The 24,159-nt window shown below is 38.2% G+C and overlaps 1 protein-coding gene across 1 annotated transcript in view; it reads left to right on the top strand.

Annotated features, from left to right (window-relative positions):
• Positions 1-486: 486 nt before the first annotated feature.
• Positions 487-24,159, top strand: part of DNER (delta/notch like EGF repeat containing) — a 120,658-nt gene continuing 96,985 nt past the window's right edge. The window contains exon 1 of the mRNA XM_068692125.1: positions 487-869. Within this exon, the coding sequence (XP_068548226.1) occupies positions 627-869 (243 nt within the window). The 5' untranslated portion in view covers positions 487-626. The remainder of the gene's footprint in view (positions 870-24,159) is intronic.

The following is a 24,159-nucleotide window of genomic DNA, read 5'->3' as shown; positions in this document are numbered from 1 at the left end:
GGAGGCTTCAATGCTCCTCTGCTGTGGGAGTGGCAGCGCGGAGGGCCAGGGGCCGTTCGTACATCACTCGGCTCTGCTCAGGGGCAGGGGCACAGAGACAGAGACGGGTTTAAAAAAACGGACTTAGCTAAACGCAAACGTGCAATTTCTCAAGTTTTTTCCCCCCGCTGTGAGCAAGCGCAGGGGTCGTTTCTATGCCCTTTGCCTCCTTTGTTCTTGACACACTTCCAGCCCCAGCTCCTCACTGAGCGGCACTCCCAGGCTCAGGGGCTGCTGCCCACGGCCTCAGCCGAAGCCAGTGGCCGGGGGGGAGCGGGACGGCGCCCCCGCCCCCTGTCCCCCTGTCCCCTCGTCCCCGTCCCCGTCCCCGTCCCTCAGCCCCCCATCCCCTCAGGCCGCCTGACGCGGGGGGCCGGCGGCTGCCCCCTGCCGGGCCGGCGGAGCGCGGCCGGCTCCTCCCCGCCCAGTCCCCGCCCGCGGGTTGCCCGGGGAACGAGGGCAGGGAGCTGCCGGGCGGCCGCTGCCTCCTCCCTCCCTGCTTCCACCCTTCCCTCCATCCATCCCTCCATCCCTCCATCCCCTCCTTCTCTCTCTCCCAGGCGGAGCGGCGCCCCGACCCAGCCGCCATGCCCCGAGCCGCCCCGCTGCTCCTGCTCCTCCTGCTGGCCCTGGCGCAGCGCCGCGCCTGCCTCCCGGGGCCGGCCACCGCCGCGCCCCCCGGCGCGGACCCCTGCCTCAGCCAGCCCTGCCAAAACAACGGCACCTGCTCCTCGGGGCCGGCCCGCGGCCCCGCCGCGCCCCGCCGCCCCCAGCCCCCGGCCGCCTACCGCTGCTCCTGCCCCCCGGGGGTCACCGGCGCCTCCTGCCAGGTAAGGGCTGTCCCCCCCGAGCTCCCCCGGGGGTCGCGGGGAGCCCACCGAGCCCACCGAGCCCACCGAGCCGGCCGCCGCCCTTCCCGGGGGGAGATCCGGCCCCGGAGCGCCGGGCGGCAAATCGCGGCCCCCCCCCGGGCATCGCCCCGCCAAGGGGGGGCCCGGTCCCTGCCGTGGGGGGGTCCCGGCACGGCCCGCTCCGGGTTGCCGGAGGGCAAAGCGCCCGGGAGCTGGGACCCGAGGCACCGCCACCGACGTCCTTCTGACTTGCTTGGTCATATCAGGGCTCCGTGACATCGGGATTAATTCTCACCGTCGTGTGGAGACGTCTTCTTGTTTGCCTCTGTCAGTGAGGATGAAAAATCCCCGTTATCGTGCTCGGAAATGCCCAAGTTCATCTTCTGTGTCCTCAGATGAGGAAAAGCGGGTGCAGGGACAAAGAGGTTTGGTTCCCGCACGCATACATGGTGCCTCGGGTTACCTTGTGGCAGCAGCGCAGGAGAGGCGGTGTGGGCTGCCTTCCATTTCCACGGACAGTGCCCTCTGTTTTACGTGGATTTGATGTAAAAGCAGATGAATTCAAGTAAAAGCAGTCAGTTTGACTATTTATTCATTTATTTATTCACCGCTCCCTGGTTGGGTAGTACCCAAACTATGCTGCTGAACAGATGAAAGGGATAATGCCTTTACTGGAGACTTCAGGTGAATTTGGAAGGCATTGTGAGGTACGAGTGCTTTGCTCCGAGCTCTGTGCCGGCCTTGAAGCATCTCGGATGAGTCAGTGTAACAGGGAAAGTGAAAATATTAACGCTAATGAGATTCTGCAAAATCAGAGAGATTAAAGAGGATTAAATAGAATTCTCTCTGGCTAATTTTAGCTGTTGGTCTCTCAAGAGTTTACTACATTTCTATTGCTACAAAGAGAGGGAGAGCGCGCTGAATGCTTGCCTCTGCTTGCTGCTGTTAGACTTGGTGCCTGCGATCCAGGACTGAAGGATTAATGACCCTTCTAAAGACTTAGTGAAATGTAACGCTTGCTGGCATCGTACCTCCTGTGAAGTGTTGTGTCTGGGGCATGGGGTTTAATTGTTTCTCTAATACAAGAGAGGCGATATTCTCACAGCAGTTACGCTTTTTATTAAGTAATAAGAGGAGGCTTTGAGTGTCATGCATTTTGTTTCTTTTTATGAAATACCGAGTAATGACCCTTGAAACAGAATCTGATAAACAAGTGAATGCCACTTCTGGCTGTTATGTCAGCAGCTGAAGTATGGATCTTAGTTAGCTGTGGAAAGTTAATATGGTTTTGAAATGCAACTTTAACTGTAGAGCAGGTGGGTGGTTTAGAATTTAAAGGGATAAAGACATCGCTTTTATCCACAGCTGAGGTTTTGCTCTTTCTATCAAAATAGGAATTTAATAAATATTGTGCAAATGCATTAATTCTTGTGTTTCGCTATTGTATTATTCAGTGAAAATAAATAAGTAAAAGGATTGTAACCCTTAGAGGATAGGAGGAAAACTATAGGCTAGATCAGGGGGACCATGGGGATATATTTAGCCAGGAGGTTTCCAACTTACTGCTGAGGTTGTTATGGAGGTTGGGCTTGGAGAAGTGACTACCAACAGGGAAATAAGAGCAGTAATTGTTTCACTTAAACACCCAGATCATACATGTAGAAGGTAAGTTTGAGGTTATACAGGTTGTGATGAAACTGGAGTTCTCTGGAACTACACTTGCCTAAAGGTATACAATCACTTTTGTGGTACTTCTTGTAGCAAAGGCAATATTTCTCTCCTTCTGCTCAGATGCATTAAGGCATGGAATGAGGGAAAAATGTTCCAAATATACCTGCAAGTCAACTGGGTGCAGTGAAGTTGATAATGTAGAAGGACTAATAACAAAATTGGAGATTGCCACAGATTGTGTTGCTGAAGTTTTTACTGTACCTTGCTTTGATGCACTTGGTGGAGCTGGTGCTGGCACAGGCAAAGTGGCAAAGAATAAAACTGTCATCACATGTGTGAGATGCTTTTAGAGGTCTAGAGCTTTCCTATCACCAAGTGAAGTATTTAACTTGGACTTAATCCAGTTCTATGATCTTATGTTATAGTTGTTTCAGGAACTCATTATTTATTCAACAAAAGCTATCTCAGTATATCCATGCCATGCATTATGCATGTCTATATGTATCACGTTACTTAGGGTTTGAGTGTACTTTGCTCTGCAGACTTCAAGATTGTGTTGTTATGGATTGTTTGGCTTCACGCTGTGGGACATTGCTGTACTTTAACTCCACTTCTTTTCATGGATATGAATTTTTTCCACTTCTCTGTGCCATGTTTCTAGCTTGTATAGGGAATAAATAGAATCACTGTATCTTAAACTTTAGTCTGAGCAGAGAAATTACACACATTATTTGTGAAATTGTACAAAAATTATAGTGAATTTGGGTGCCTTTCTGCAGGAATTTTAAGTTGTCCTATTCTCAGCTTTATTCTGAGAAAATTTGATGAAATAAATTGAAATAAACTGAGTGACAGATGTTAAAGTTATGCTGACACACACCTATTTTTTTTTTACCTATGTTTTACTCTGAAAAGCAATCTTTAACCTTTATTTCTAACCACTAGTCTAATGACTACTCTGTTATTTCCAATGACACGTATAACCTAATAAAATTATTTTATTGTTCAGGAAGGTTTTATGTAAAAATTGTTTTATCTGTGCCTTTTGAAATAATTTTAGAGACCTAAGGTACAGAATAACTAAATAAAAATTAAAAAAAAAAAAAAATCATGACAGACTTGATTGTTTGCTTAAAAAATGCCAAATCTGAACACAGTTAATTTCATTCAATCGTATTGTTTATTTGCTTCAACGCTAGTGCTAATTTCATTAAAAGACTATTGTGTGAAGAAACATTGATTTATTAATGATTTTTACCTACTATCATACATGCTTGATTTGGTTTTGATTTTTGTTTCTTCCTTTTCTTTTTTTCTTTTTTTCCTTTTTTCCTTTCTTTTTCCCCCCTTTTTCTCCTTTTGTTGACAATTTTCCCCACTGCTTATTTCTTCAGTAATTTTAATGTACTTTTAGTTACTTTATAGTTTCTGTCAGCAATTAAAGCTAGGAATCAGGTAGTATCTCTGAGCTGGCACGCACAGCTTGGAACCAGCCTTCTCGCTTGGCTGCCATCTCCAGCTCCCTGCTGTATGGTCTGCAGTGGTGGCACGACCTCCGTGTACTTCTCGGGGTGATGTGGTGGCCCCTGATGTAGCTGGTTTTTGAGTTAGTATTGAAAGTAGTATTTTAGTAGCCAAAAAATCTCATTAGTCTTGAGGAGAATTTGTTGTGTTCATTCTTATGGTTATCTTCCTGCGGCTACAGTGGAAAATATTATATATAATATTTTTAAATGTAATTGTGGACAGTTTAATTCAAATGGAATTTTAGAAAGGTGAAAGCTGAGCTTAAAACTGTCAGGGAAGGAACTCATAACAACTAATGCAGATGGACTGCAGGTTATTTTTAAATTTTCTTCCCAGAGTGACTTGTTGTTGTTGGTCATTCAGCTACATTAAGATAGTGCCTTCATTTAAATATAGATTTTTTTTTTTCAAAGCACCCTGGGAAAAATGTTTTTTTTTTTTTTTTTTTCATATTTTAGTCATCTTCTAAGTTAGAAATAATGGCAGGTTGTGCTCTTTTTCCTAAACTTTACTAGAAATAAACTTCTTGCTGTTTTATTTGGATTCCAGGTACTGTGCATTTCCATTATTTCCTTGGGGAAGTTCTGTTGTATGCTATTTTTCTTTTTCCTTGAGTTTCAGCCTGATTATGTTTGCCTTCGTTCTCTCCTTTTTTTTTTTTTTTTTTTTTTTTGTGCTTTTGAATACAAGGTGAATTTATTTTTGTCTTTTGATCATAGTATTTGAATACTTGTAGACTGTAATACAATAACTTCAGATTTTTACTCTGTGCCCCCTACTTCTATTCTTTAAATCTCCCGTTGGGTTTTTGTTACTTTTTCTTTGAATTCGTTCCTCTTCTCAGTATACTTCTGATAATGTGCTCTTTAATGCTAGATGTAGAAATCCAAGGCTAGCAAACTGAGAAGGATTATCATTTCTTGACTCAGTGGTCTACTTCTGAGCAAGCAGTAGGACTTTCATTGGCCAGGTTACTTCAGGTTGCAGTGGTAAAGGGACATCCTTTAATCTAACTGCTAATTCACCTTCATGTCACTATCCTGATTAATTCTTCACAAGTTCCTGTTTTCTATTAAGTGCTGACATCTGTACGGAAAGGTCTCTAAGTAATCCTTCACAATGAGTTCTCTAGCATATTAAAATGCTATTACTTTTTTGTTCTCTACTCATTATTCAAGGACATATTCTTAGATTATATGGCTACTGTGATGCAAGTGTTTTGCTATGTGACCATTCTGTTCTCTCTTTTATGAAATTGCGTAGCTATTAAGAGGAAATTGTATAGTTAGCAAGTGCCCTGGTGTTTTGTTGTTTTATTTGAATGTAGTTTAGCTGAGTTCTGAGGCACCATGTCATGTCCCGCTGACTAACTGTGCTAATGCTTGCAATGCCTTAAAGTTACCAACTTTAAATATTTGTATTGATGCATGAGAAGAGGCTCTGAGAGCTCAGTTTGCTCTCCTTGAAGAGGAAACTAAGTGACATCTCTGGCTACCTAATGGATGGCCGTAGGGAAGATGGAACAAGACTTCTCTGACATGCAGCCAGTGAAAGGATGAGAGGTGGCAGACAAACGTTACAGTAGGGGAAGTTTCCGTGAAATTTAAGAAAAACGTCGCAATGATGGTGATCAAACACTGGAACAGGTACTCAGAATGGTTTTGGGATCTTCATCCTTGGAGATGTGAAGGCGCTGAGTACCATGGCCTAGTGTCAGACTTGGCCTGAGCAGGGGTTGGACCCTCCCGACCTAAATCCTTCCGTCATTCTGTTCTGTGATCCCATATAAACATGTGTGTATGGTTTTTTGTTACTCTTGTCCTGTTCCTGTCTCCCCCTTTCCTGGATATTCTACTAAATGATTTCTATATTATTATACGAACGCATATTACTTGCATCAAGTCTAGACTATACCTTGATGGACTTGTGTGCAGTGCAGACAGGAGTTTTTACACTGCAATATTAATATTAGATAAGACATCTGAAAAATCTTTAATATTAATTTCAAATCACTGTGTCTACAGCCACTTTAGTCACAAATTATTATACTCATGTTTCTACCCACTTTATTTTAGCTATTTTAAAGTGTTTTCTGTAACTGTAGTAAAAACATATTTCCATTCAGAAACTTAAGCTTTTCAAATTAGCATTTTGCCTTGAAGCATATCATGTGAAAATTTGTAAGAGAACTGTAATTCAACAGTTCCTGAATCAGTTGATAAAGAATTGTGCTGTGATATTTTGCCATGGGATCTAAACAAATTATTCTAAATTTCTGTAGAATAGAACTGAAGTGATTTAATAATCCAAACTTTCTCAATTATATGCCCATTTCAATCTGTTGAAATAGTCACTTTAAATCTGTTCAAAATAGTTCCTCATAAATGCTAGGAAGGTCATTTAAGAACCAAGTAATATGTGCTTTGTAAAATTCCATCATATAAGTCAAGGTTTTAAGTGTTGGTTTTACTTATGTTTTTGTAAGTAAAGGTTGCAAAGAAACAGATCAGATATAGAGTAATTGAATAATAGTAGAAGATATGCCATACTAAGATGCTTCAGCTTTTTCATAGATCATATTTCATTGTATTTCAGTTTCATTTCATTGCATTTCTTATTTATTTATTTATTTTTTTCCTGAAAGAACTGCTTTGCAATGCTATCTGGTTAAAAACTACAATTGCTTTACCTTCTTTTGAAATACTAAAATCGATGTTACTGTTTGTATATATGTAGCTCTGGAAATGCTCTTTAATGGAGTAGACTCACAATGTATTAGGAGAATAACAGGAGAATGCCTTATCTTGAATACAAGATAAGAATGCAAGAGAAGAAATTGGATATGGACGGTGAAACACATAAACAAAACTATTGTTCAAAATAGTGGACCTGTCTGATGATTCACTATTGCAGGAGGCAGTTAGCCTCTCCTGAAGGGCTCTTGTAGAATCTTCTGCATATTGCCTTCCTGAGAAGAAGTATGAGTTTGAGGTTATTAATTTCAGAGGTGACATTTAGCAGAATTTCAGCTTCATCATGTCATTGGGAGACCAGAAATCTTAGAAGATGACGCAAGAAATTCCATTTTAATAGGCAGGCATGAGTCTGTGGAAAACACTGCCTGCTTAACCCTAATAAGAGTTAAATTAAAGTCTTAATTGGCATGGCACTTTCTCTCATAGCTCACTCTGTTCTTATCAAGGCCCTCATTTATTCCTAGTAACTTTTATGGCTGTGGTACTTTTGTGTTCCAATGAATCCCACACATTAACTGCATGGAAAAATTATTTTATTAGGTTTTATTTTCTGTCTTTCAATTTAATTGAATTTCCCTGTTTTTTCTTTTTTTTTTTTCTTTTTTTTTTCTTTTTTTTTTTCCCCCCTGTTAAAAGTGATTTATTCCATTCTTCTCTCCCTGTCCCAATAATGAATATTGGATACTGCAGTTTCCTTTCTGAGCTGAGTGAATTGAGTTAATAACAATACTCCTGTTGGTTACTGCTCGATCTTAATGTGATCTGCTTTGTATAATGCTGAATCTCATTCTTTATTTATGCTGAAAGATAACCTGTTCTTTTGACTACTGCATTTGAGAGTAGTCTTCAATAACCACACCCTTCACCTCCCTGCTTTTTTTCTCGTGTTATTATTTTTCATTGATATTGGTGAATAGAGCTCAATAACCTAGAAGTGTCTGCTTGTGGAGCAATGATCCCAAAACAAAAGCATCTATATTTAAAGTACATCCATGTCGACTGAAAGCACTGCGTTTGGTGAGGGTAGAGTTAACTTCATTAAAAATAACTTATTGGCATGTAGGTCAAAATCTGAAGGGAAAAGCAGTCCAGTATGTGCATTTGACATTGTAGAGCAGCGTTTATTAAGTCTTAAATTAGCTCTCTACTTTTTAAGCGAAAAAATAATTTTGTTCAACTTCTCGTTTCAATACGTTTTTGTAAATTTATACACAAGTAGTGTGAATGCTGAAATATATACTGTCTGGTCAGAAACTTGTAACTCATCAATATGAGCTGTATAAAACATAATTTTGAATTGGATCATTAGGAAAACAAATCTTAAAGAACAATACAATTGTTGCAGTTTCCCAAGAGTTTCGAACAGCGGAAATGTACATAAAGATAAAAATTAAGAAAAGAAATGTTTGCTTGATAGGAAAATTCATTATTTTTTTCTATTGGCAAGGTGTAATCTCTCTTGCAGAAGCACTCTTGCACTCAAAAGCTGATTTGTAGGCTGCAGATAAGCTGTTAGAGTTCAGCAATACATATTACTGCCCTGTATTGTTCTTCAGCTTTGCCTTGGCTTGGTTTACAGTTACACAGGTTGTATTAAGTGTTACAATTGTACTGTATTATTTTGCATTACATTCTGCTGTAAACCTGAAAAAAAAACAACAAAACACAAACATCTCTAAACCTCCTAGGGAAAGGTTTGAAGTGAAATATCATGGGTAGGAATTGGAGTATCAGGGCTTGGTGTTTGGACTTCTCACTGCCTGTCTGGGCCATACTGGGCAAAACTCTTACTTTTTTACTTAAATTTCTCCTCTATAAATTAAGATAATTTTGGATGTTCAAATGGTTCGTTTGTGAACGTGTTCAAAAGCTTTAAGAAAGTACAGTGAAAAACACTTAATTTAGTGCTTTAATACACTTATTCTGAATTACATGTCGGGGCCTATCAGACTATATTCAAGTTGTAAGGGGGAAAAAAGACCTTATTTAAAAAAAGTCAACCATTTATATTACTTTGTCTGGCAAAGTATTCAGGCTAGCAGTCTACTGATTAATTCAGTTCTGTAATTTTCTTTCCCTCTATCAGGGGCAATAGATCAGTGATCAGTATTTCAAAGACTTTTGTAGCAAAGGTGTCTATGAACAAGGTGTTCTTGAATAAGGTAAGAATAGGATTCAATTTGGCTGTGAAAGTAGGATTGCTACACTGAGTTCAGGACACTGAATTTTAATGATTTTGGGAACTTTGTTGTACTTGATGTATTAGTTACAGCAGCAACCATGTTACCAATTTGAGAAGATGTTTTTTGAGCATGTCAATGAATAGGAGCTGTAAAAAGGGTAACCAGATACAATTCCTTTTATTTACAACAAACTTCATTTTTCAGTCCAGGTTGCCTTTACGTGATCCTTTGTACTGTACGTAATAAAGTTGAAACTTGTCAAGAAATGCACAAGACAAGGAATCATTTCAGCTAACCACACATATTCTAAACAATGATTATCTGGGAGGAAGACCTATATGTTCTTGGTTTTATGTTAATAATAATCCTTAGTGAGCATTAGTGCTCAAAATGCAAATAATTTAAAGATGTGCAGATAATGCCAAGAGAAGCTGTTTAAGAATGCTGTTCTCTTCTAAGCTGAGTAGTACTTAATCCCTTGAAATCAACTCCAGGTGACTTCACTTACAAGATAAAGAGGGCAGAAATAGATAGGACCCAGCCAGAAGGGCAGCAAAAGTGATTAGTAGATGTGGAAGGAGTTGAATAATCTGGGAGAAACAACTCATTCACTTTCATGTTGAGAAAATCAAGATTTTGAATAAAAGGTATTTTTGGCCAATGCGTTAAAAAGCAAACTATGGGAATTGGAAATTCTTCAGGGCATCAGCTAGTCACTGACTAACATGGCTAAAGGAAGAATATGGACAATTTTTGGTGATTTCCACACCTGGTATGTTACTCTGATCTCCCTTTCAAGTGTTTGCTAGTGGCTTTTATCATTAATGGCAGTAGCTGTGACCTTGAATAACTGTAGCAATTCCTATATTTCTTGTTCAGCCCTAATGATTCGTGCTTAAAATTTATCGAATGTGTAAATTTGATTTTTATTTTTGTTACAAAGGTTTAATTTTTGTAATGGTTATGATGTATGGTTTCATCTGCCTAAGAAATTAGGTAAATTATTAAATACTATTAATCAAAAATAACTTTATAAATGAATCTCAGTAATGCCAAACCAAAATATATGGCTTAGGTTTCATATAGACTTAGCAGTCTGTTAACAACTTGTGAGAGTCTTACTTATACATGTACTTCTTTTGTAATCTATTTTTCAGGCAGGCTTAAATGAACATTAATAAATTAAAGGGGGTAAAGCTGGCCTTGTAGATATCTCAAAATTTGTGAAATAAGTACCTCCTGCATTGAGAGACTTAATTCCATAGTGTTCTGTTACTATGGAACATCAAAAAACCTTTCATGTATGTGGATCTGAGAAACTTTCTCATTTGAGTATACCTTTGAATTTCAGTAAGTTGAGTTACAAGAAGATTGTTGATATAGGTAGGATCTGTAAGACCAAATACTCGATGGTCATTTTCAAGGCTACAGCATACTGCATGATGATGCTGTATGTGACAATGAAAGGAAACGGTGTTGAGTCCTCAGGGAAATTAACATGCTTAATTGAGGGAGGGACAAATTAAAACTTAATTTACGTAACTGTAATAGGACTCTAATGTTAAAGTTTGGCTAGTTATTACCTCTTAAAAGGAGTAGAAAGGTACTGGGTTAAAGTTGTAGAAATGTCTGAGGGTGCAGGCTGGTAGAGAATATAAGAATGTGGAGCATTTTCTTTAAAGGGCTGCTTGAGGATTCATTTTGACATCTCTAAAAAGTGAAGTAAACTCACAGTCATTACATTTATTCCTTTTAAAGACCAAGAAAATTTAGAACTAATTATTTCAGTAACCATTGGAGCTTTGTTTTCTCTGTGCGAAGTGTACCAAAGAAATTTTCTAAGGTGAATGAAAGCTGGAGCAAGGTCAGCTCTGCCACTTGCTTACAAGGTGCTTTCCTCCCTAGTTAAACATCACCCCTTGCAACACCAAATTTTCACTCTTTTTGTAGACAAATGTGATAGATTAATAATTATAGTGGGTCTGCCTTTTCATGATCCCCTGATCAAAAACTGGGTAATTTATCACTTGAGGGTAAAGCCTGTGATTATTAAGTCCTGCTATTAGCAGCAAGGAGCAAACCCATGTATGGACCAAAGCTCACTGTATTTAATTTAGGGATATAGAGGGTTTTCTGTTATGGTTAAATTACTCATTAATATGTTGCACTGTTGTACATTTATATGAGATAGTCCATTGAAGGACACTCTGAAATGACACCTGTGCTAGTAAATCTTACTGTGTAAATGACATACAGGAAACTTAAGAACAGTATCTCAGTTGCCTTCTGCATGATATAAATGCTTTTCACTTTGTGAAAACTACTGCAGCAGCTTCCAACTTGAGGTTTCTAGTTCTGAGGTTAGTTTTCTTTTTAAAATTGAGTTTCCAGTTCTATTTTGTATTTTCAGGTGTTCTAGGCTCCTTGCCTAGGACATGAATGTAAACCCTGCTTGAAGGTGGGGCCTTTACTGCAAGCACCTGCTGGCTGATAGAAGTTCTGCCCAGTGTCAGGAGGCTTAGGGCTCTTCTGTGATGCTGGGAAGTCTTGAAAGCTTTAAGTTATCCTGGAAGTCTTTTGGCTTTTAAACTCTTTCTGGGACTTGGAGAGCAGAGCTTCAGGGTGTTGTTTCCAGGTCTTTGAGCAGAGCACAGGCAAGGTGTCACCAGAAAGCTTCCATCAGGTTCAGGTCTGTGGTTTGGCTTCCTGAAATGAGATGTGTTGGCACAGAACACTGTATTCAATGAAATGGTGTTTTCTGTTGAGCACAGTGTTCAGTCAGAACTTTCTACTGAATTTAAGAAGCATGGTGCGGTGGTGTCTAGTGGGAAAAATTCTCTAATATTTCCTTGTGTGCATTTAGAAGTTGATGCTGCCATTATCTAATCTAATTTTGGAGGTGATTAGAGCATCACTTGCAGATCTTCACATAGTATTTTTCTCTAATATTTTGAAGTAGTTGATGTTCTCTGTGTTTTTCAAGGGAATTACATCCACATGTTCAGCAGTGCTCCTGAACCACCAAGCTGCCCTTGTCTTTGACCTTCACAGTGTTTGCAACAATTTTCAATACTAGTTAGATGAGTAAACAGATAGAAGTGGCTATTAAAAGGCAATTTTATAAAAGGCAATTTTACTTTAAATAATTTCTATATACATTTTCCTGGTTTTATTCTATATACATTTTCCTAGTTTCATTCTACCTTGATAAGAATGACTTCACTTCAATGCCTGGTTCTCACAAGGCCCCTAGGGCTGAAAAAGCCTGATGGCTTCTTTTCTTGCTTGAATGCATTGCAGTGGCATTGTGGGATTTTCATTTCAGTACCAACAATTCTTTAGGTATAAGTAGAAATGATTGTTGGTTTGAATCTTCTGTGTATGTATAAGATGTGTATTCACATATCTTATTTCAGAGAATTTGACTGTTGGCCTTTTCTTCAGCACCTGCCTGTATTCCAGGTCTGGAAAAAAAAAAAAGTACTAATAATACTGCATAGTGTTCCAGGTTCCTTTATCTTACTCACACTCATGGATATAAAAAGACCAAATTTCTGTATTCCTATTATATGTTATGTACCATTGTTCAAGTGGATTCAGCAATCCAAATTATTTTTAATAGTTGTCTGTATGGCTTTCTAAATTTTACTGTCTCTTAAAACAGCCTGGGTTTATAATATAGGGTCAGACAGATATTTAGACATCTGTCATAGGATACATGTACAAGAATAGAAATAAGAGGAATAAAGTAATAATAAGAATTAATTTTGTCACTAGTGTATGAGTCTGAATATACAAGGAGTAGATTTGTGACTAAGATGATGCCATTTATTAACATACAGCATAAGGTATGAGGTAAGTGTTTATTCATTCAGGAGGCCATTTGGATATTCTCATGTTACTTCCCTTTAGAATTAGGTACAGGTAGAATTAGTTGAGTCTACAGATTGTCAGTGTAAGCGTAAAGAAATGTCTTTCAAGACAAAGGTAAATGCAAAACATATAATCATTTTAATAGTTACTCTTAGCTTTTAGGTAAGAGAGGGGAAAAAAAGTCATTTTTCATTGCTGATGATTCTCCAACAGTAATAATAGTTAATTCTTGCTCTCTTTCCCCCCCTCCCCCCCCCCCCAGCAAATATGATTTCCATTTTTATAGGGAATGCCAGAGAACTAACTAGAATGATCCAGTTAGTTTTCATTAACTCTTATTATATGCATCATGTACGTTTCATAGGTAAAATGATATTGTTCAGCAATAGTAATTACAACAATGGCTTAAAACAGTTAGAAGTATTTTACTGCATTGCAGATCTGAAGAATTTAGTAAAATTTGCTACACACTTGACAAATTTATAGAATTTCCATAAGTTTGCATAACTTAACCATGCTCAATTTTAAGCAATGCAGTTATTTATTTTCACTTCAACAGACAGCATCAAGATCTTATTTCCACTTTGGCCAATAACCATGCAGAAGTTGCATACTAAGGGCACAGTGCACAGTCACCTACATCAATCTGGAAGAGGGAGTGCATTGCTTCTGTTCTTATTCCAGATGTAATGAGATGATTCTTCAGGAAAAGTTTCTCTGAAATACAGTTTTGTATTTTTATTCCAGGGTACATTCTGTACCATTCTTCTCTGCAAATCTCTTGAGGGGTTCAACAGCTCTTCCTAATTTATTTTCATCTACGAATTTACTTACTATGCATTCAACTCCTGTGTCCAGTATTTTTAGAAAAAGACTGAAGAGAACTGGCTCTAAAGTGGAGCCCTGGTGAACCTCACTAGTAGCTGGCTGCCAGCTTGATGTAACCCCACTTACTATCACCCTTTGAGTACAGTTTTTCAGCCAGTTGTTCGCCCATCATATTATGTACTTCCTGGACTCCTTCCTGATCTGTTAACGTTTGCTTTTTCATCCAAAGGTTTGGAAACTTGATTTTGTAAAGCTTGACTTTTAGTCTGGCCTTAGGAAGTTTCTCAAAAGATTCTTCACCACCAGAAGTTTTTTTTTTTTTTTTAATCTCTATAGTGTTGAGAAAAAATGTATTCATGCTTCATTCTGCACACTGGTGAGGGGCCTGGAGAACAAGTCCTACGAGGAGCGGCTGAAGGAGCTGGGCTTGTTCAGCCTGGAGAAGAGGAGGCTCAGGGGCAACCTTGTTGCTCTTTACAGATACCTTAAAGGAGGCTGTAGTGAGGTGGGGGTTGGTCTGTTCTCCCACGTGCCTGGTGACCGGACGAGGGGGAATGGGCTTAAGTTGCACCAGGGGAATTTTAGGTTAGATTTTAGGAAGAACTTCTTTACCGAAAGGGTTGTGAGGCACTGGAACAGGCTGCCCAGGGAGGTGGTGGAGTCACCATCCCTGGAAGTCTTTAAAAGACGTTTAGATGTAGAGCTTAGGGATATGGTTTAGTGGGGACTGTTAGTGTTAGGTCAGAGGTTGGACTCGATGATCTTGAGGTCTCTTCCAACCTAGAAATTCTGTGATTCTGTGATATTATGAAGAAAAGGAGATCTTCAGACCACAAAGTGGTCTATGTAATTTTAATTTCAAAGAGTACAAACTATCTGGTACAGTCTCACAATCTGGTGAACCTTCACAGGTAAAGGCACTGCAGATCTGGTAATTACTGTAGCTTCTTTCTTCAGTCTGATACTAATTTACTTTCATTATAGCCCATTTCACATTTTCCTATAAGTTTTTTAGTATGTGATCAAACAGGATTTTGGTCCTGTATTTAGTTATGGCAAGGTCTTAATTTGATCCTTCTTTTATTTTTACTTTTCCTACTTTGCCTTGTCACAGGATGCTATTCTAGTAAATCGTTCATCTAATTTGTCTTAATTTCTGGGGATTTGTTCTGTGTCACTGGAAATGTTCCCCCCGTGTAGACTAAACTTCTGAAATGCTCAGTAAACTCTTCCCATTATAATGAAACATTTCCCCTCTATAGTAAGTAGCAAGTGCACTAAATGCACGTTTTATTTTTAATGATATTGCAGGTTTTATTTGTGCACCTGTAACAATGCTAAGGGCCTGCCTTCTTCTACAGGTTAATTTGGTTGACCTTCTCACTTGTATGTGTTTTTGGGGAAAGGAAGTGTATATAAGTGCACGGTTGAAATGAGTGGAACAGTTATGGCAAAAATCTTCTGCTCATAGACTACTTTCCATTGCCTTTGTTATTGGGGAAATAGAATACTCCACATGGAAGAAAGTCCCACGGTACTGATGAGGGTCATGTGGAGTCACCTACATTTGTCTATGTAGAGCTGAGCTTTATTTAGAAGGGCTAATGCTGATCAGGAGCTAACAAAGCTCCTGACTCCCTGCCAACTCTATGCACAATTACTCTGGTCCCTGGAGTGTGGTGCTGAGGCACTGCAGCTGACTGGTAATGCAGCATCCTGCCAGAATTAACCCTGCTGAGCCAGCTCCAGTGTTTTCCCCTTCCATGGTCTGGTTCATTTCCACACTGAAAAATCTGCTAGCAAGCAAAAATTGAATGGAGCCATAACAGGAGGAATTTTGTGTGGACAATTTACAATTTTATGTATGAATATGGTCTAGTTCTAATGCTATGTCCTAGGAGATTTCATAGTGTGCTCCTTACTAATTACAGTAACCTACAGATGCAGAAATATTTTTCTGTTCATTGCTCCTTGGCTGCCAGGTCGACTCATGATGGAGTTTGATTCACCTCCAGCTTTCTCCCAGCTGATTGCCTACTAATTACAAAAGTCAATATTTTAATGTCAGCAAATCACATTTTTTTTTGGACTTGGTTAAAGTTAAGAAGTCTTCCTTGTGAGTTGGCTTTTGCAAATAAGTTTTGGAAGTAAACTCATCGTTTCTGAGGAATCCATATTTGTGTCTGTTTCTTCTCCCCTCCCTGGCTATTATACCACCAATGACTTCTGTAAGTGCTGCACAGAACGAGCCTTCTCTGGGAGAGCCACCTTACAGTTCACGTGCTTATCACCTGAAAAGAAGCCAGTCTTGGTGCGCAACTGCTTGAACAGCTTTTCTGTTTGTAGATTAGAGACAGAGTGTTCATGGAAAAGGTAGATTTTGCTCAATTAATTGTTCAGTTTCTCTTGACCCATAATTAAACTGTTTCTTAGGAATTCAAAATCTTATTCCTATAAGATATATAAGATCTTATATATAGGAATATATATCTTATATTCCTATAAGGTATATATAAACGTCCTATTTTGTTCATCAACTTTTCCTTTTGTCTGTATATGTAATTCTGAAAAACAATTTTTTCTTTTGCTGTTAGGAATAGATGCACATGGTAATAGAAAGTGTCAAAAACAATTGGATTCCTCTAAAGAAAGATTAAAACATCAAAAAAATGGACATTGTGTATTCTTGTTGTACACCAATGGTCTTTGGACAAATTGTTGGTACTGGCTTAACTGAATAAAAAAGTCAGCTAAGAATTCAGCCATTATTATTATTTTTATTTTTAGGAATGAAATAAACTTTCTCAGATGTAATTCATTCTGTGGGAGAAGTTATTTTAAAAGTTCTGATTATATTGCCATCTGTATGCTAACTGTCCTTGTAGTCTTAAAATATAATTGAAAATATTAATTTCATTTTGGTAGTCCTCAAGTATAAATGTGTTGCCTTTCAATAGGGGAATGTTAAACCCTTTGAGCAAATGAATGTTGAAAACTAAGTTTTACGTGCCTTCTTTATTTCAGAAGACAGACTGCATGATTTTATGTTGCATGAGCTTAGTTGAGAATCATTGCTTTATATCACTCGATTTCCTTGGCTTCTTAATGAATGGAAAGTAATCAGCATCTCTGGGTCTTAATTGTTGAAATTGTCCGAGTATTACCCAAAGCACATGCAAAGCATTTAAACGATAGTGTAAAGTTGGTACAGCTGCGTTGCAAGTTCCTGGGGAGAAACTAAAATTGTAAAATTGAATAATAGGGAACCTGTAATAGGAAGACCTAATAATGTGGAACAATTCTTTACAAGGAGGGATTTCCACACCGTGCAAGGATCTTTTGATGTTGCATAAGATGGCTGCTAAAAACTAATCATGTACTGTGAGTCTTTTTGTAGACTCCCCTTTATTACAAAATTTACTTAGGCTGTGGTCCTTGATGAGGAGGATATGGCAGGAGGACCAATCCTACCTGAGCTCTCTGAAATAAAGCTGTTAGCAGCTTGCTTAGCAGCAGACCCTTCATTGATTCAACAGCACATTAATTTCCATGCTAGAATCTGTCACCTATCAGCAAAGATGATCCGTGACAAAAATGCCACTGATAATGGTTGGAAAATGAACGCTTCCCATGAGAGATTTCTGGCAGGGGAAGTGTTCATGTTTCCGCAGCTTTGAGCGTGCTGGTGTCCGTCGGGCTGCCCCATCCTGCTCTCCTTGTCCTTCAGCCTGGCCAAGGCTGCTTATTGCCACGGGATGAAGTTTTCCACCCTCTCCAGGGGACAGGAGGTAAGCAGGGGTGAGGGTACCTTGTTGGTCATGACAATGCAGCGAGCATCAAAACATTTCAGCCCAGGGCGCTCCGTCATCACTAGATGCTTTCTTGTCATATTGCAATGCTGTCTGCACCCAGTCTTTCCCATCTCCTGAAATATCCTTACCACATTATTTGCACTTTTTGTGGGGATGGGCTCACTTAATAAAGGAAATATCATGTGACCTTTTATGTTAAAATAAAATGGAAAAGGTCTATGAAACAAAGAAATTTGGAGCCAGAAGTTTTCTAACTTGTCTATAAGTAAGAGGAAACTTTTTTTTTTTTGCCAAATTTCTTTAATCTGGGATTGTAAAAACAGTAACAATAGGGCATTCTGTTATTGCTGCGTGCAAGGGGAGAAATGATTTTTATTCAGCTTACTTTTATGAAATGAAACAAATAGTTCTGGCAAATGGACACTAGAGTCTGCTTTGGGCTAGAATGCTACTTCAGCTGTCCGGCTTCATTGTTGTATTGTCTGACTTCTGTGGTCCCACTAAGAGTATGAGATATTTTACTGGGTTGCACAATTTCAGATAATAGTATTAGTCTGAGAATACCATCAACCATGCCAGACTATAGTGTTCTTTACCAATAAAATGACTTTCCAAGCTTGCACATTCCTTGCGTGTGCCTAGGATTGTCCAGATGCAGCTATGTCAGTGAATTGGTTCATTAATGTTGTAAAAAAAAACCAGCTTATTTCTTAGACGCTTTTAAAAATATGAAATCTTTGGAGTTCTATCCTAGCCAAAAGTACAAATTTAGGATTGCTTTTGTCATGAAACATGCAGTTCTTGAAATTGTGTGATTTTTTTTTCTTTCCTTTATTTTTCTTTTCTTTTTGGAACTGCAGAAAACCCAGTCTTTTTGATTCAAAACATACTGTTAATATTTTTTGAGTTCTAAAATGTGCTTTTCTATCTTGATGTCTAATAAGGATTTCAACATTTGCCTCATTGGCAAATTATTATTTATTTTTGGCCTCCACTAAAAGTATGTATGTAACTATGCTCTATATTATCTTAAAAAAAAAATAAATCATTTGTATCTTGCCTATCTTCTGACGCTTATTCTGTGCCCCATTGTTTTTTGTTCATCTGACAGATATGTACTTCTTAGTCTTTTGACTGGAGTGCTGGGCTGTCACTTTTTTTAACTCTACTCCTTGATTATGTATAAGGCATGCTAAAGGGATAGGATAGACAGTTCGAGCAAAGAAGTTAGTCTTAATGATAAGCAATATTAACAATTAATAAGTAATGTACAAAATGAGAAATGAAGGGTGAGGGTGGGAAGAAACTGTTACTTCTGCTTATAGTTTCCAGATATTATAAATAACGTGCATTATAGCTGTCTCCTCTTTTGAGCCAGTGTGGTGTCATGGAATAATGTCAGTTCTGGCATCTTCTACATTACGTGGTTTTTAAGATTCCACTTGTTCCATAACAGTGGTGGCATTTGGTGGTATCTCCTAATAATTCTCAGTTTATTTCTGGATTTGCTTATCGTCATTAATAATACTTAAACTCACTCCATGATAAGTAAAAAAAAATGCTAAGAAACATTCCTTGGTTAGTATTAATGACAAAATTTCTGTTGATTGTAAAAATAAATGTTAGTGCTCTTCCTGTCCCAGAATTATTTAACTCTATGGTGTTTTATGTTTGTTTGATTTTTAACTGCATACTTCCTCAGTATTTGAGGTAGTAAGCCTCCCAGTTTTATTGCAGTTCTGGCTGACTATCGCTGTTATCGATTGCTTCAGGCTTCTAGTAACAATGTGCTATTTTTCCATTTATCTCTTTGCTTTCTGCTTTTGAATAGTTAGGCACAGCATTAAATTTTAATGTTCCTAATAGCATGACAAGTTTGACAAGCACAGTGGTTAATGAAATCACAGCAAATATTTTCAATAACTTTTCAAGAAGGTATTTATTTACATAGGATTTGAGATCTTGCCAGTTCACATTAGGTCTGATTTTAGCATCATATTTCTAAATAAAAATGGCAAAATTGAAAGTTTATGAAGGTGCCTGTGTAAACTATGGAACAATTTCTAGAACAATTTCAACACTTTTTGGTTTAATTTAAAAAGTAAATCACCCTACACAGAACGTTCAATAGATAATGAATTCACAATTATACATAGTAACATGAATAGACATGGAGAGGTCTGGCATTATGCAGAAATTGAATCCAAATGTATCAGTGACCACTGGCACATACTCTGTTTAGTAAAATGTAAATAGTTACCCTTAATTATTTGTAGCTAAAGAAATGAAAAAGAATTTTTCTAGTTTTTAATCATCAATGTGCTTCAGAGCTCATTATTGAAAAGAAACTTTGTCTGACTAAAATACTGCCTGTTAGATGATTTTTTTTTTCTTCTTACATAATACTTTAGTACCAGGGAGTATTGTTTCACATTGAAATCTGGATAATTTCAATGGCATGCATTTTTTTTCATACTTGTAAAAAAGAATGTAAGTGTATTTTTCTTGTTTTAAGAGCCTTTGAACAGAAAAAAGTTGTGCTGTAGTGAAAACAGAAATAATTTTATTGACATAATGCAAATGGGAAAATTCATACTCACTTTTTATTCTTTTTATTCCTTTATTTGACCATCATATAGGTTTAAATATTGGGAGAATTCATAATAAATTACATAAAAAATTTGAATCATTTTTTTTCAAAAATTTTTGGGTCTTTTTATTTATAGGAGAAACTAATGGGATGCTAATTTAAATAAAGGATTTAAAAAGACAGCCTTCTATGTTGCTTTGTGTGCCAGAAGGGGTAAAAGCGAGTGTATGAAGATATTTCTCACATATTTTTCTTCTGTAAGTCATACTATTCCAACAAGAAACTAAAAACACTTTCAGCCAGTGAATTGATATTGTGGAGGGGACCAGGAACATGAAGTAGTATCCTGATTTCAACTCAGACACGTGACACTGAAAAGACATCTCATGGTTAATGAGTAAACCTTGTACAACAAGCCTCGAAAAATGTACTATTATTGGGTTGGTGAAAACTTAATTTAGAATATTAATCTAATAAACACTGTGAAGACCAATAATATTAAATGTTTGGATAAGAGTACGTAATCTTGTTTTATGTTATCATAATAAATCTATTTTCATTTTTGTTTCAGAAAGTGTATGCGTATTTTAATATTTTTTAAAAATAATGTAGTAGTGTCTTGTAACATAGCGTGTTTTCTGAAAAACCGAGTTCCTCCTGTGGGGGAAAAGTTAAAGAGAAATTTCTGAAGCTGCTAAATGCACAACCAAAGGCTGTTAAATACAATGTAGTCTTGCTCATGCTCACAGAGCATGCAGAGTCTATTAGGAAAAGTGTGTCTTCAGTTACCTCTTCTATCAGACTATCAGGATTTGATTTCTCCCAGACGTATTGGTTCATATATCAGGATCTAACTAATTAACAGAATGGTCTAAAACTGGAAAAGCAAACTCTCAGAGTAATATTAACCAACCTTGGGTAACGTTGGCTGGAGCTGTGGTTGTTATCCTGTATAGCTGGAGAGCAGCAAACACTGAAATATAGGTCTCTCTATAGAAACAACTAAATGTGACAGCAAAACTTCTGGACTTTTTTTCTTTCCACCCCCCTCTGCAGCATGCATTAGTATTCATCTCTATCTCTTTCGCTTTCCATCAGCTAGCTGTTCATTCTGGACAACAATTTAAGGGTTGAACACTATTTAATATAAACAGAGAAATAATTTTAGTCAGGTAAACTATTAGCTGTAAAAGGTATGCTTTAACTGCTTTGTTACTTTTCCACTTCATGTAGGCTGTGCGATTCTGGTTTCAAAATACAATGTTTTCCTCTGCAGGTTTTTCTTAGGCTATCTGAGGTAATTCTTGAGGCATCTGAGCTCCAAATATAGCATGGCCACAATAGAATTCCAAATGAAAGCTTCAAGTCTGTTCCTGCATGTTTTATTTAACAGCTTTTCAATTTAGGGTCACATGTTTTGGATTCCAGCTAGTTAAATTTTTAGCAGACTTTAAGGACAACATGAGGTACTACGCTCTTGCATCTAGGCTCTACGTAGATAGTCTCATGTGCAGTAGCTGAAAAGTGAAGTGTAATTTTTCCGAAGCCACCTCAGATAAAACTTTTGAGTTATTTAACTGCTTCTCCTGGATGTAGACTCCTTGCTAGATAACCGCAATCAGCAAAGGAAAGTATATCCTTCTTGGGCACATAATTTTAAGCAGAGTGTATAAAATATTCGCTAAAATGCTTACGCTTATGTTGAGAGGTGTTCAAGCTGATTATCTTCTGGAGAGACGGAGTTTGCATAGCCGTCAAATTTGGGTCACTTTAAGCCTGCTGCAAAAACCTCCCAAACTAAGAACATGAATTTGCAGCACTGATATCAACCAAGACCACCACCTGGTACTCTCCTGCTGTAGTAATTTGTGTGTGTCATTATAGCATCTAGAAAATAAGCCATGAATGAGGAACCTGTAGTACTTGTACAAACAAAGATGGAACGAATGACTCCTGTGTGAGAAATATTCCAGTTTGTCACAAATGAAAATGGATGGCTTGACATGGAGACTGATCAGTGTTTGCTCCATGACTGGTTTATCATCATTGTTGAAAAACATACAACATAGAGTTGAAGCATACAGCTTTCAACATACACTTGAAAGCTAGGTTCATAGGACACAAAAACAAAATATTTTGCTTTCTACTATCTACTGAAGGTACTAGGAAAGCTGCCTGACTCCAGTCTAATAACCTTGATCTGTGTGCCTACTGCCTTGAATCTGCCCAATAATAAAAGCAGAGGACTTTGAAGGTGAAAGTTGTCTTTACTAGGATTATGTACAATTCTCATGTGATGACAATAGCACAGCCTTACAGACGCAGTTTACATTGTGTCCTATCACACTTCTATGTCCTTACACAAAGAGTATCAGTTCAACCAAACCAATTTCAGTTAATGTGGTGTGATTTCTGCGTGTGGCCATCAACCAGATTCTGTGGTGAGTGCATGCATTCTGCAAGGCTGTGCCTGCCAGTGACTCATGTTTTCTGTTTAAATGCTGTTTTCTGGTTCATGTATTCTTCTTGAGTTCTCAGAGTTGAAGTTGCTATTTCTGGTGTTGCTAAAATACTAATAGAAGCTTACCTTTATCCCTTTCTGTCTGACATGTGCTAACCCAGCCGGATACAGCAGCACTTTGCAGGTGCTTTATCTGCATTTTTACCACTTTACTGAAGTAAAACAAGACCTGGTTGCCAGATTTATCACCCATCTTAATTCAGACAATAAATTTTTACAGACTCTAGAATTTTTCCTAAAATAAGTACCAAAGGTTGCAGGGTCCCAAACTACTTGCTTACTTTGCACTCTTCCAAAGGCTAACAGTCTGACTTGCAGTTTATCACTAAAATGCAAGGCTAAACGTGGGAGTGTGTGTTAAGAAAACATGGGGTGAAGGAGGCTTTCCACTGTCAGTCAGCACTATTTTCTACTTGTTTTCTGTGTTGGTGAGGTTTCAGGTCCATGCTTACACACACAGAGAAGTATGTTAGATTAGTTGCATTAATGAGTTAGTTATTAAAACTGTAGGGTTAGGGTTAGTTATTAAAAAATTCAATTTCTTCCCAGATGTTCTACATGTTTATCTACAGTATATTTGTTTAACTACATGGAATACTACCTTAGCATCTCACTTTGTACTTTATGTTGTGAAGATCCATTTCAGATTGGGAAGGGAAAAGACTGTTGATACCCAGTGAAGAAAGCATTTTGCAGGTTACTGTGTGTCCCCAGAGCATCCTGGGCTTCAGTTAGAGTCCAGTTTCTTATTCAGAATACTTACCCAACTCAGCTTGTAATGTGAACTGACATTACAGTGACAGAGCCCTGAACTGGTTGCCAAAACATGACCTTATATGCCAAAACAAGTCTTTACTGTAGACTTTTTATTTAAAGATTTTTATTGTTGCTGTCCATGTTTTTCCTTCCAAGTAGCTGTCCCACTGTGAATGGATAACCTCTCTCATTTCATTATTCACCTCATTGCTTCTTTCAGTACTTATCCTCAAAAGACTCTTTTTTGGAAGCATCTTAAAATCTTGCTTTGGTTAAAATATCTAACATATTTAAAAACATCAACAGTCTTTTTCTTCCCTACGTTTACAAAGTGTAGGGACATGACTGCTTTGGTTAGCCTTGGAATATGACAAGACAGACATTTCTATTGTAGTAGCAAGGTAAGTTTTTTTAAAAAAAAAAAAAAAAAAAAAGGCAAAATAATCACACACACACACACACACACACAGAGAATTTCTAGGTTGGAAGAGACCTCAAGATCATCGAGTCCAACCTCTAACCTAACACTAACAGTCCCCACTAAACCATATCCCTAAGCTCTACATCTAAACATCTTTTAAAGACCTCCAGGGATGGTGACTCCACCACTTCCCTGGGCAGCCCGTTCCAGTGCCTCACAACCCTTTCAGTAAAGAAGTTCTTCCTAACATCCAGCCTAAAACTCCCCTGGCGCAACTTTAGCCCACTCCCCCTCGTCCTGTCACCAGGCATGTGGGAGAACAAACCAACCC

The sequence above is a fragment of the Anas acuta genome, chromosome 9, assembly GCF_963932015.1.
Source record: "Anas acuta chromosome 9, bAnaAcu1.1, whole genome shotgun sequence".
Lineage (NCBI taxonomy): Eukaryota > Metazoa > Chordata > Aves > Anseriformes > Anatidae > Anas > Anas acuta.
Note: the sequence above shows the minus strand (reverse complement) of the source record. Positions and strands in the feature narration are given on the sequence as shown.